Source organism: Microtus oregoni, unplaced genomic scaffold (assembly GCF_018167655.1).
Source record: "Microtus oregoni isolate MIOR12 unplaced genomic scaffold, Mior012 000029F_ref0000214, whole genome shotgun sequence".
NCBI lineage: Eukaryota > Metazoa > Chordata > Mammalia > Rodentia > Cricetidae > Microtus > Microtus oregoni.
This window is the reverse complement of record NW_024543088.1, coordinates 18,420,051-18,433,872: the sequence shown is the minus strand read 5'-3', so window position 1 is coordinate 18,433,872 and position 13,822 is coordinate 18,420,051. Positions and strand designations below refer to the sequence as shown.

Here is a 13,822-nt window from a genome sequence, read left to right as displayed (position 1 = left end):
CAAAATTCTTCACAGATCTGGAGAGGACAATAATCAACTTTATATGGAAAAACAAAAAACCCAGGATAGCCAAAACAATCCTATACAATAAAGGATCTTCTGGAGGCATTACCATCCCTGACTTCAAACTCTATTACAGAGCTACAGTGATGAAAACAGTGTGGTACTGGCATAAAAACAGAGAGTTCGACCAATGGAATCGTATAGAAGACCCGGATTTTATCCCACAAACCTATGAACACCTCATTTTTGATAAAGGAGCTAAAAGTATACAATGGAAGAAAGAAAGCATCTTCAACAAATGGTGCTAGCACAACTGGATGTCATCCTGTAGAAGAATGAAAATAGACCCTTATCTATCACTGTGCACAAAACTCAAGTCCAAATGGATTAAAGACCTCAATATCAGCCCGAACACACTGAACCTGATAGAAGAGAAAGTGGGAAGTACCCTACAGGATATGGGCACAGGAGATCGCTTCCTATGTATAACCCCAGAAGCACAGACATTAAGGGCAACATTGAATAAATGGGACCTACTTAAACTGAGAAGCTTCTGTAAAGCAAAGGACATAGTCACTAAGACACAAAGGCAGCCTACTGACTGGGAGAAGATCTTCACCAACCCCACAACAGACAAAGGTCTGATCTCCAAAATATATAAAGAACTCAAGAAACTAGACTTTAAAATGCTAATTAACCCAATTAAAAAATGGGGCACTGAACTGAACAGAGAATTCTCAGCAGAGGAAGTTCAAATGGCCAAAAGACACTTAAAGTCGTGCTCAACTTCCTTAGCAATCAGGGAAATGCAAATCAAAACAACTTTGAGATATCATCTTACACCTGTCAGAATGGCTAAAGTCAAAAACACCAAGGATAACCTTTGCTGGAGAGGCTGTGGAGGAACGGGTACCCTCATCCATTGCTGGTGGGAATGCAATCTTGTGCAACCACTGTGGAAGTCAGTGTTTCAGTTTCTCAGGAAATTCGGGATCAACTTACCCCTGGACCCAGCAATACCACTCCTGGGAATATACCCAAGAGATGCTCTATCATATGACAAAAGCATTTGTTCAACTATGTTCATAGCAGTATTATTTGTAATAGCCAGAACCTGGAAACAACCTAGATGCCCTTCAATGGAAGAATGGATGAAGAAAGTATGGAATATATACACGCTAGAGTACTACGCTGCGGTTAAAAACAATGACTTCTCGAATTTTGCATGCAAATGGATGGAAATAGAAAACACTATCCTGAGTGAGGTGTCCCAGACCCAGAAAGATGAACATGGGATGTACTCGCTCATAATTGGTTTCTAGCCATAAATAAGGGCCACGGAGTCTACAATAGGTGAACCTAAAGAAGCTAAGTAAGAAGGTGAACCCAAGGAAAAACATATAGTTATCCTCTTGGCTAAGGGAAGTAGACCAAATTGCCGGGGAGAAAATTAGGATCTTGGGGGTGGGGTGGGGTGGGATGGGGGTAAGGGGAGATGGGGAGAGAAAAGGTAGAAGGGAAGGAGGGGGGACTTGGGGAATCAGGAGAATTGGGATAAAGGAAAGGTGGATAGGGGAGCACGGAACCACAATTCTTAGTTAAGGGAACCACTTTAGGGTGAGCAAGAGATTTGACCCTAGAGGGGCTCCCAAGTGCCCAACATGAGGTTCCCAGTTAGTTCCTTGGGCAGCTGAGGATTGGGAACCTGAAATGACCCTATCCGAGAGCAATACTGACGAATATCTTGCATATCATCATAGAACCTTCATCTGGTGATGGATAGAGATAGAGACAGAGACCCACACGTGAGCACTGGACTGAACTCCCAAGGTCCCAATGAGGAGCAGAAGGAGGGAGAACATGACCAAAGAAGTCGGGACCATGAGGCGTGCACCCACCCACTGAGACAGTGGAGCTGATCTACTGGGAGCTCACCAAGGCCAGCTGGACTGTAACCGAAAAAGCATGGGATAAAACCGGACTCTCTGAACATGGCGAACAATGAGGGCTGATGAGACGCCAAGGACAATGGCACGGGGTTTTGATCCTACTTAATGTGCTGGCTTTGTGGAAGCCTAGCCAGTTTGGATGTTCACCTTCCTAGATATGGACGGAGGGGGGAGGACCTAGGACTTACCACAGGGCAGGGAACCCGGACTGCTCTGTGGACTGGAGAGGGAGGGGGGGGGAGGTGTGGGGGGAGGGGGAGAAGGGTGGGAGGAGGGGGAGAAGGGTGGGAGGAGGGGGAGGGAAATGGGAGGCTGGGAGGAGGTGGAAACTTGTTTTTTGTTTATGTTTTTTTTCTTTTCTTAATAAAAAAAATGTAAAAAAAACCACTTATGAGTAAGTACATGTAATAATTGTCTTTCTTTGTGTGGGTTACCTCACTCAAAAAAACGTTTTCTAGCTCCATCCATTTGCTTTCAAGCTTCAAGATGTCATTATTTTTTTCTGCTGTGTAGTACTCCATTGTGTAAATGTACCACATTTTCCTTATCCATTCTTCATTCAAGGGGCATTTAGGTTGTTTCCAGGTTCTGGCTATGACAAACAATGCTGTTCTGAACATAGTTGAGCACATGTCCTTATGGCACAATTGAGTATCCTTTGGATATATACCCAAAAGTGGTATTATTGGGTCTTGAGGAAGATTGTTTCCTAATTTTCTGAGAAATCACCACACTGACATCCAATGGAGCTGTATTGTCTGTTTTTCTTAAAGCAAGATAAAGGGGCATGGGATTGTGTAGGTAGAAACGTGAGAAGGCTCTTGAATGAGTTGGAGTGGAAACTATGACCAGAACATACTGATTGAATTATTTTTCCAAATTAAAAAAGTTATTGCTGTGTGGTGGTGGCACATGCCTTTAATCCCAGCAATTGGGAGGCAGAGGCAGGCAGTTCTCTGTGAGTTCAAGGCCAGTCTGGTCTACAGAGCTAGCTCCAGGACAGACTCCAAAGCTACAACATATAAACATTTTCTGATCATTGCATTATCAATTTTAAAACTTAGATACAAAGTATTCAGTTTCTCATGTAGACCAGCTGTTTGGAGTGTGCCTTAGCTTTGTGTGGACAGTGGGTACCATACTAAACAACATAACTTAAAAAGATCATAGAAAATTTGCCTCTTGTAGTTATATAATAAAGTATCTGTTTACATCAAAAGCACTTATAAGGGGCATAGGAGATTGAGGCAAGCTTTAAAATTTGTACTAACTCAGACTAATAAAGAAATAATTGGGAACCCTTAAGTGTAAGACTACATGAAGGAACCCACTTCTGAAAGCCATTTTTCAAAGTAGAAGGCCTTGTGAGAAACATTCTTTAGATGTGTGTATGTTATGTTTAACCGTGACTGTGTATAAGGATGTTACTGAAAAAAGAATACAGCTATTGATTGTTATCATGGTAATTTAACAAATTATGGAGGAAATTAGTATAATATTATTCAAAAATTTTTAAGTAGGCATAGGTAAAGTTAGCTGAAAGCAGCCAAATCAAGTCCAAACCAAGATAAAATGCTAATCTTTTATGAAATGTTCAATTTAAAAATATAATTCATATCACTATGTATATATATATATATATATATGTGTGTGTGTATATGTATCTGTATATGGGTATATGTATGGACGTTGATATATGGACATAGCTTATATTTTAGTAATTTATAAGTAATTTGTGAAATAGTTATTTAATGTGAATTGTGACCAGATAGAATTAAAATATATATTAAGAAATTCTTTGTTTCTCTAAGCGTATGCATAAAGCATGTAATGATTAAGACCATACATGAAGTTTTACTTATTTCAGCAAGTTCTTATGTAGACTTTCTTGAGTCCTCCTTTGAAAATTTTCCCTATCTAATAACAAATTTATTTTTTCAGGTACTATTCACCTGGATACTCGGATACTCTTCTGCAGAGGGTGGACAGCTACCAGCCACTTACCAACTGAACAAACCGTACTTTTATCCTCCTCAGTTTCCCAGGAGAGTATGACTAGTGATTGTTAAAGTTCTTTGAAAGTACACTCTAGCTGTGTTCAGTGTGAGATACCTTTGGATAATGTTTTCTAAATGTATGTAGTAGTTTAAGAATTAGTAGCTGGAATATGTGAAGGACTAGTCATAGTCATTGCGTGCATAGGAATTTCTCTAAAGATAGTCTTGAAGACATTAAAAGGTTTCACACATTTGTTATCGTTCTGCTGAAAACCACATGTAAACAGCACAGACATTATCTCCAACTAGCTGAGAAATGCCGCCCAACAATGCTTAGGCTATTTTGGCCATTTTCTCATACATAGGCAAGGAAAACTTGCCTTTCAAGCTACGTAAAAGCATCTAGAAGGAAAAGAGCTGAAAGGTGACCCTGATGACAAATAACCCTAAAAGAGGCTCTAATGCTGGTCACACAAACGCACTGGACTAAGTAGAAGCTCGAGAGCCTGCTAGGTTTCCTTAGAATGTAGGCACATCATCCTCATTCCCACTCACTGGTCGGGAAGCTCTTTCCTTCTGGTTCCTCACTGAAGGGTTCTCAGCATTATTCTCTGGTATCTGTGCTCTCCATTCCTGGTGAGAAGTCTTTTATTCCTGATCCATATGCAAGGACAAAACATGGAATATTTGCCTCCATTGTCCTTGTCCTAGGTTCACTTCACCAAATTTCAGAAGTCATATTTTCAGGGATTTAAGTAATTTGAGCAGAATACATCAGGCTCAGACTTTATATTCATTTTTATTAGATTCAGTAATGGGGCCAAAGAAGATTTCAATAAAGTGTTAAAAACAGCATTAGAACTGTCCTTTTTGTTTTCTGACTTTGGGAATCTGTCTTTGGAGTTAGGAGTCTTTGATTGTCAGTATATTTGTGTCTTTGGGCTTACAGAGGTCTCACCAGGAGGCCTGAAGAGGAGGTGCAGGCCAGCCTAGACAACCTTTAGGACAGTGGGGATTGTCCTAAAATCCTAGCTTCAGGTTTCCTTTTTGGACTCCCCCAACCTTTGATTTTTCATCAAAAGGAAACTGTTCATTGCATCTGGACATTTTTCCGAACCCATCTCTGCCTTCATTTTTTTTTCAGTAATGCACAACTTTGTGGAAACTTTAAAACTTCTTTATGACCAGCATTCTCCAACCTATATTTTACTTATGTCAAACTAGACTTGCTAGTCATTGCAAGGTAAATGTAACATCCCTTGATTTCTCCAGCAATGCATGACTACTGCCCTTTTAGAAATCCAAACAGCATCTGAGGTTTCAAGGATTTCTTTTCCCTATTTTAAGACTTTTCCTTCTGAGTCAGTTAGGCCCCTTTCTTTATATAAAGCTTCATGTATGTGGATAGTGGTGAAGGCTATTTAGAGATCATGCTTATATGGACCTCAGTCCCTGCTGTTCGTTAGAGAGCTGTGGTCAGCACTATGAGTTCTGCCTTTTTTACTGAGTTTCACTTTGGCAGAGATTTCAACTCAGTGATGAAACTCAGTTAATCATGAAGTATCCCTAAAAGGCATTCTCCCTTTGCAAAACTACTATCGTGGGTGAAATACTCATGTCAGAGTCCTTGATGGACTGGTCCATTAATTCTGGTCATCAGAAAAATACCTTATGCATAACTTTAACACAGTCATGATCTGACTTACTGGCCCAACACATAGGACATTCTCTAGGGTTTGTATCCACTCTGCTTTTAGATGATTGTGTGATTTTTCTCACATAGCGTTCGTTCTCTGATATCTGACCATCTGGGCATTAGTTAGTCAGTGCTTCCCCTTAATCCACTAATGTTAATACTATGTGTGACATTTGGACTGTTAATTCTTATCCCCAAATCATTTTGTCAGCCTCTGACAATAAAGGGACCATGGCCATGCATACCCATAGGCAGGGTGACCAGGCTTGAGCAACGAAATCAAGTTTTTAAGCGTGGTATGTCATTGGATCAGAACTGCCGAGATCATGGTGTCTCTTCTCAGCAGTAGAAACCCTAATTAAGAGAGTTAGTTTTACTTAGTTTGCAAACTTGAGTAAGTAAAATTTTAAAAGGTTTAATGCAAAAGGAGAAGACAACCCTTAAACAATCACTCCAGATTTTATAACACAGCAAAAAATTGTCTTTAACAAGTTGGCATGTTCTGGCGTCTTTCTGTACAGCTAGGGACACTGTAAAGGTGTGTTCATGATGTGTGGGACTGGAATCAAATTCCCTAGAGTCACAGGAGTCTTGTTTAGTAGAACACAGAATTTTCACGTTTTCTCTTGTGTATCTCAGTGGACTTAGATAAAGATATTTTCTTGGGATAATTTAAAATTCAATATAAAATGTTACTGTGTTTCATTCATGACTGGTGTATTGTCTATAGTAGATTTTCAGATAAATGTCAGATTGAGAAAAATAATAAGGGAGTTTGGAATGGATATTGACACAATAAAAATATTTTAAATATAAAGAAGTTGAAGTGTTTTTAACTTACATTGAGTTCTCAATTTTCCAGATGTCTCTGGCATGCACAGTATAGTTTAAATAATCCAAATGTCGTTGTTCTGTTCTCATCTGCTCCCAGTGCTAGCCAGGATTGCAGCAAGCACATTTTAGTTAGAAGTGGTATCAGGTTTGCCTGAACGTTAGGACTTGTGGGCACCTGAATGAATTGGACTGATTCAACTTTCAGAGCATGGTGAAGTCTCCTCATGACTTTTCTGAACTATCACAGTGTACTGTGAAAGGAGACAGACTAGAGGATCTCAAAATGACTCTTCAGAATAAAGAGCCTCACCTGGTTTCTAAAGCCCTCTCTGATAAGATCCCGAAGATTGATTAATGGGGTTTAAAGAGTCTAGAGCTGGACAGGTAGTTAAGTGATGCCACCACAAATCTCTATGATATTTGTGTGAACTGAAAAGGTCTGCATTCCTCAAGACCTTTAATTTATTTTTTCATTTATTTACACCAATCACAGTTCCACCTCCCTCATCTCCTCGTATTCCCTCACCCCACCTCCCTTCTCCCACCTCCCCACCACTGCTCCATGCCCATTCAGAAAGGGGCAGGCCTTCAACGGGAGTCAGCAGAGGATGGCATATCAAGTTAAGGTAGGACCAAGCTTATCCTCCTGCATTAAGGTTGGATGAGACAAGCCAGCATGGGGAAGGGGTTTCTAAAAGCCAGCTCAAGTGCCAGGGACAGGTCCTGATCCCATTGCTGGGAGACCCACAAACAGACCAAACTACACAACTGTCACACATGCAAAGGACCTAGGTCTGACACATGCAGGCACCCTAGATTTTGGTCCAGAGTTGGTGAGCTCCAAAAGCTCAGGTCAGCTGTCTCTGTGGACCCCCCTGTCATGGCCTTGACCTCCTGGCTTGTACAATCCTTCCTTTCTTTAGCAGGACTCGGCCCTTGGCCCAGTGCTTGGCTGTGGATCTTTGCGTCTACTTACATCAGTTTACTGGATGAATGCTCTCTGATGACATTTAGAAGAGTTACAAATCTGATTACAAGAGAAGGCACCCTCTGCACTATAGTTAGGAGCCTTAGCTGGGGTCATCCTTGTGGATTCCAGGGAGTTTCCCTGGCACTAGGTTTCTCTGTAGCCCCCAGAAGCCCCCTGTGAAGATATATCTTTCATTATTCCTCATCTGTCTTGCCCCCAACCCACCCAAACTGACCATTCATGTTCCCATACCTCCATCCATCCCCTGCCCCAGTTTACCCAGGAGATCCCATGTAGTTCATCTTCCCAGGGAAATCCATGCATCTCTCTTAGGGTCCTCCTGGCTTCTCTGGGGCTGTGGATTGTAGCCTGATTATACTTTAATTTACAACTAATATCCACTTTTGAATGAGTACACGCCATGTTCATCTTTCCATGTCCTAAATAATCTCATTTAGGATTATTCTTTTCCTTTTTTTTTTGTTTTTTTTTTTTTTTTGTTTTTCGAGACAGGGTTTCTCTGTGGCTTTGGAGCCTGTCCTGGAACTAGCTCTTGTAGACCAGGCTGGTCTCGAACTCATAGAGATCCGCCTGCCTCTGCCTCCTGAGTGCTGGGATTAAAGGCATGCGCCACCATCGCCCGGCCTAGGATTATTTTTTCTAGTTCCATCTATTTGCCTGCAAATTTCATGGTGTCATTGGTTTTTTTTTTACAGCTTGAATGTACCACATTTTCTTTATCTGTTCTTTGGTTGAGGGCATCTGGGTTGTTTCCACATTTTGGTATTTACTATAAACATAGTTGAGCAAGTGTCCTTGTGGTATGATTGAGCATCTTTTGGGTATATGTCCAAGATTGGTATAACTGGGTCTTGAGGTAGATTGATTCTCAATTTTCTGAGAAAGTGCTATATTGATTTCCAAAGTGGCTAACAAGTTTGCTATCCCACCAGCCATGGAGGAGTGTTCCCCTTATTCCACATCCTCTCTAACATAAGCTGTCACCAGTATTTTCGATTTTAACCATTCTGATATGGTATCTCAGAGTCATTTTGATTTGAATTCCCTGATGGCTAAGGATGCCAAACAATTCTTTAAATATATCTAAGCCACTTGAAATTCTTCTGATAAGAATTTTCTGTTTAAATCTGTATCCTATTTTTAATTGGATTATTTGGTATTTTAATGTTCTTTTAAAGCCAAAATAGTTAAGTGGATTGAATTGGGTTAGGAAGGGAAGATGGGTTTGGGAGGAGTTGGGGGAAGGAGAATATTTGTAGACAGTGAGAGGCCTTGGGGCACTCAACCCTAAACAGATGTCTTTATCAGCTTGCTACCCTAGAGGCTCAGGGGTCTACATGGAAGAAAAGCCAGTGGTGGTGGAAACAGCAGTTTCCAGAAACAAAAGGTCTGCCGCACTTATGAACTCACAGAGACTGTGGCAGCATGAATGAAATGTGTATAAATGCAAGCCAGAAAAAAAAATCCAAGATTGGAGAAAGAGAAGTGGTACAAAATTCTGGACAAGAAGCTCTTTGAAACTGACATCTGCTGGGGAGAAAAAAAAATCAGTTTTCCTTGATGGAGTGAAACTGGATACGTCAGCCACATTCCAGGGCAGGCCCCACGCTCATGAGTGTTTGGCCAACACAAACTGTACTCATTGGCTTTTGTGTGCTTTTACATAGTTTTGTCTTAGTTTTTTGGGGATTTATGTTGTTGTTCTTTTAAAGAAAGAAATAAAGAGAAAAATATATTGGATGAGCAGGGAGGTGGGGGAGGAGATAAAGGGAGTTGAAGGAGGGAAAAGAATATGGTCAAAATACATTGTATTAAATTCTCCAAAAAAAATAAATTCTCCAAAAATTAACAAAATATAAAAACTAGGAAAGGAAGAAGCCAAATTATCCCCATTAGCAAATGATCTGATTCTGTACTAAGTCCCTAATGATGCCATCAGAATAGTGTTAAACTTAAAAAACAGTTTCAATAAGTATTCAGTATATGAAATTCAGTAGCTTTCATATATACAAGTAATAAACTTGCTGAGAAAATAGGATAAGTATCTCATTCATAATAGCTTCAGAAACAAAACATGAAGGTACCTAGGAATAACCTTACCAAAGAAGGGAAAGACCTCTGTACTGAAAACTTTAAGATACTGACAAAATAAATTAGATACAATGGAAACACACTTCATAACTTCAAGAAATTAGAACTCCCCCAGGAATTTCCTGCTGAGAAAGGGAATGACTGAAGCTCCTGGGGTCTCCAGAGAAGAAACTTATCTACTAGACAAAGATTGAAAATGGGTCACCTGGGAAAAGGTTGAAAACTTTTGGAAGACTCTGCAGGAAAGATCGTCCACATAGAGACATGGGGCTGAGACGGTGGTAGGGAGGGACACCGCCACACCAATCCCTTGCTTACTCTCTATGTGAGCCTACCCTGGTGTAAGGATCCTTAAGGGAGGTGGAGAATCACTAGATTTCTTTGTTCCTGTTCCACATGTGGGCACATGGACTATATCTGCTTTTACTGCTTTTCATGATTAGTTTGGCTCCTTTAATTGGTTTATTGAGACTAGATGGCTGAACTTGGCTGATGGGGCACCTAAGTCTGGTGATATAACCACCTAATGATTGACAGAGGTGCCAAAAGCATGCAGAAGAAAAGAGACTCAACTTCCAATATCCAGGAGGATATATATGTATTTTTCTTTGGGTTCACCTTATTTAGCTTCTCTAGGATCACGAACTATAGGCTCAATGTTCTTTGTTTATGGCTAGAATCTGCTTATGAGTGAGTACATACCATATTCCTCTTTTTGGGTCTGGGTTAACCTCCTCACTCAGGATAGTGTTTTCTATTTCCATCCATTTGCATGCAAAGTTCAAGATACCATTATTTTATTTTACTTTTTTTTTTACTGCTGAGTAGAACTCTAAAGTATATATGTGCCACTCCTTCTTTATCCATTCTTCTATTGAGGGGCATCTAGGTTGTTTCCAGGTTCTGGCTATTACAAATAGTGCTGCTATGAACATGGTTGAACAAATGCTTTTGTAGTATGATTGGGCATCTCTTGGGTATATTCCTAAGAGTGGAATTGCTGGATCTTGAGGTAGGTTGACTCCCAGTTTCCTGAGAAACCACTACACTGATTTTCAAAGTGGTTGCACAAGTTTCCATTCCCACCAACAATGGATGAGTGTTCCCCTTACTCCACAACCTCTCCAGCATAGGTTATCATTGGTGTTTTTGATTTTAGCTATTCTGAGAAGTGTAAGATGGTATCTCAAAGTTGTTTTGATTTGCATTTCCCTGATCACTAAGGAGGTTGAGCATGACAAAAGTTGGGAGCAGGGGGGGTGGGGGTGGATTGGGGGAAAGGGGAGATGGAGAGAAAGAAGGGAAAAGGGGAGGATTGGGAAGAGCTTGGGGGAATGGGATAATTGAGTTGGAGGAAGGGTGGATATGGGAGCAGGGAAGAAGTTATCCTAACCAAGGGAGCCATTTTAGGGTTGGCTAGAGTCTTGGCTCTAGAGGGGTTCCCAGGTGGCTAAGGCGATTTCTCCAACTAGTTCCATGGGCAGCAGAGGAGAGGGTGCCTGTACTAACCTTATCCTATAGCCATACTGATGAATATCTTGCATATCACCATAGAACCTTCATCCGGCGATGGATGGAGATAGAGATAGAGACCCACATTGGAGCACTGGACTGAGCTCTCAAGGTCCAAATGAGGAGCAGAAGGAGGGAGAACATGAGCAAGAAAGTCGGGACTGCAAGGGGTGCATCCACCCACTAAGACAATGGGACTGATCTAATGGGAGCTCACCAAGGCCAGCTGGACTGGGACTGATGGAGCATGGGATCAAACCGGACTCTCTGAATGTGGCTGACAATGAGGGCTTGACTGAGAAGCCAAGGACAATGGCACTGAGTTTTGATTCTACTGCATGGACTGGCCTTGTGGGAGACTAGTCTGTTTGGATGCTCACCTTCCTAGACCTGGATGGAGGGGGGAGGACCTTGGACTTACCACAGGGCAGGAAACCCTGACTGCTCTTAGGACTGAAGAGGGAGGGGGAGAGGGACTTGGGGGAGTGGGAGGGAAATGGGAGGAGGTGAAAATTTTAAATAAATAAATAAATGAAAAATAAGAAAAGGAAAAAGAAAAGAGACTTCTATCTCACAAATAGCCTTGGCAAAAACAAATTAACACCATAACAAATTAAAATTGATCTCTATCTCTCACCTTTTACACATACAAAACAAATTCCAAGTGGACCAAAGCCCTTCTTTAAAATGTGACACATTGCAAGTTTCAGCAGAAACCACAGGGAATCCACTCAGGACCGGCAAGAATTTCCTGTACAGGACTCCAGTAGCACAGGACAGAGCCCTAGAATAACAAACGAGACTACATGAAATCAAAAGTGTTGGCATGTGAGAAACAGTCCTTTCTATGCTGGGGGTGCTATGGGTCATGGAGCAGTAGGGACTATGGCCTTGAGAATAGGACTCTCCAGCTGGGATATCAGATACTCTCTTGTCCCTCCAGGTTTGGAGGAGAGCTTCTTACTGGCTTGCTCTTCATGGCTTTCTCAGAATGCTTTCTATACAACCCAGGAGACTCTGCACAGTGGTGGTACTCCTACAGTTGTCTGAGTATTTGAATGTCAATCATTAATCAAGAAAATGCCCCATATGTGTCAGAGGGAGGGCTGCTTGTTTTGTTCCCAGCTGCTCAGTCCTGAAATAATCTCAGAAACTGTATTAATTAAATCACTGCTTGGCCCATTAGCTCTAGTTTTGGCATGTCTGACTCTGTCAGTGGCTCCATGGCTTCTCACCCCTCCTACTTCCCAGCCATGTAGCCCCACTGGAAACAGATGCTGGAACTTTAACTGGTAAGCCACAGCCATGTGGCCATACACAGATTAAGAGAAATAGGTTAAATTAATATGGAAGAATTATCCAATAAGAAGCTAGAGATAATGGGCCAAGCAGTGGTTTAAATTATATGGTTTCTGTGTGATTATTTCAGATCTAAGCTAGCCAGGTGGCTGGGAACCAACAAGCGGCTTCCCTCCTGCAATACACAAGCATTCCTACTGGACAAACAGATGTGAGCATTTCCCCAACTGAGATCCCCTCTTCCCAGTTTCACCTAGGTTTGTGTCAAATTGGCAAAATCTGACCAGCACATAGAATTTTTTTCTTCTTTTAACCCCCTACCTCCTGTTTTAAAAACTTATCCTAAAATCAAGTATAAGCTAGATCAGAAATCAGAGTCCCAAATACTTCTGGCTTCTCTGACCTCTAGCATGAATGAGCCTGCTAAGAGAACCAATGATACTTCTGGGTTTTATCAAAGAAACTGGTTACCTCTGGAGGAGGATATTCTTACCCTACACTGTCTAACAATTTTTCCTCTTGTTTTCATCATCCCCCAATTATGCAGAGATAACTTTATTTCCTTTATGTAATTAGAGTGATGACTGATCTGTTTTATTCAAGTTGAATGAGTAAATTGTGTGTGGCAGTCAGAGTACTCTTTTTAATGACCCCCACAGTGCTATATAACTACTATATAGAGAGATGAAAGGAAATCCATGACTGGTGCCTGAAAATAGAGGAAAGGAAGAAGTAGTTCTTAGAATTTCAAGTCCTGGAGAGGGAATCAGAAGAAAACAGAACACAAACAGTTGTTCAAATGTCTAAATCAAAGTTCATTAGGACTTCTTGATGTTCCATGGCTTCTTTCAAGAGTGTTAAACCCCTTTTATATTTTCAGGCACAGTGATGGCTGTCTGGATGGCTAAAATTATATTGCAAATTTCCTGAAAGCAGTCTTTCACTCATATTCCTGTAAGTAATCCCAATATAAGTCAATGGTTCACCAAGCTGGGTTTTATAACAAATATACTAACTTTGGTCTGTCATCAGTTCATGACCTCTGATGAGTATATGATTTTTCATGTCTCTTAGGGAACATTGTCACTCAATAAGAAACCATACCTCACCAGTGATAGACACCATTTTACTATAAGTCGATGGTGGTGGTGGAGGGTTTTTCCAAGCAAATCGAACTAAGAAACAAACAAGCAAAGCTAATATAATTTCTGACAAAAGAGACTTCAAATGAAAACAAAATAAAAGATAGGGAGAGACATAGCATACTCATTAAAGGAAAAACACAGAGAGGTAGGTATTATAATACTGAACATCTATGCACCAAACACAGTGCCCCAAATTTCAAAAAAGGAACAGTACCTGCTCCAAAATTTTGGATACAACACAGTGATAGTGAAAGATATCAGTACTCCACTTTCACTAATAGACATATCATTCATACAAAAGCTAA

At 40.9% G+C, this 13,822-nt stretch overlaps 1 protein-coding gene across 1 annotated transcript in view; it reads left to right on the top strand.

The window, feature by feature from the left end:
• Positions 1 to 4,008, top strand: part of LOC121464896 (sperm-associated antigen 6) — a 70,303-nt gene extending 66,295 nt beyond the window's left edge. Inside the window, exon 11 of the mRNA XM_041677996.1 lies at positions 3,894 to 4,008. Coding sequence (XP_041533930.1) covers positions 3,894 to 3,963 — 70 coding nt within the window. The 3' untranslated portion in view covers positions 3,964 to 4,008. The remainder of the gene's footprint in view (positions 1 to 3,893) is intronic.
• The last annotated feature ends 9,814 nt before the right edge of the window (positions 4,009 to 13,822 follow it).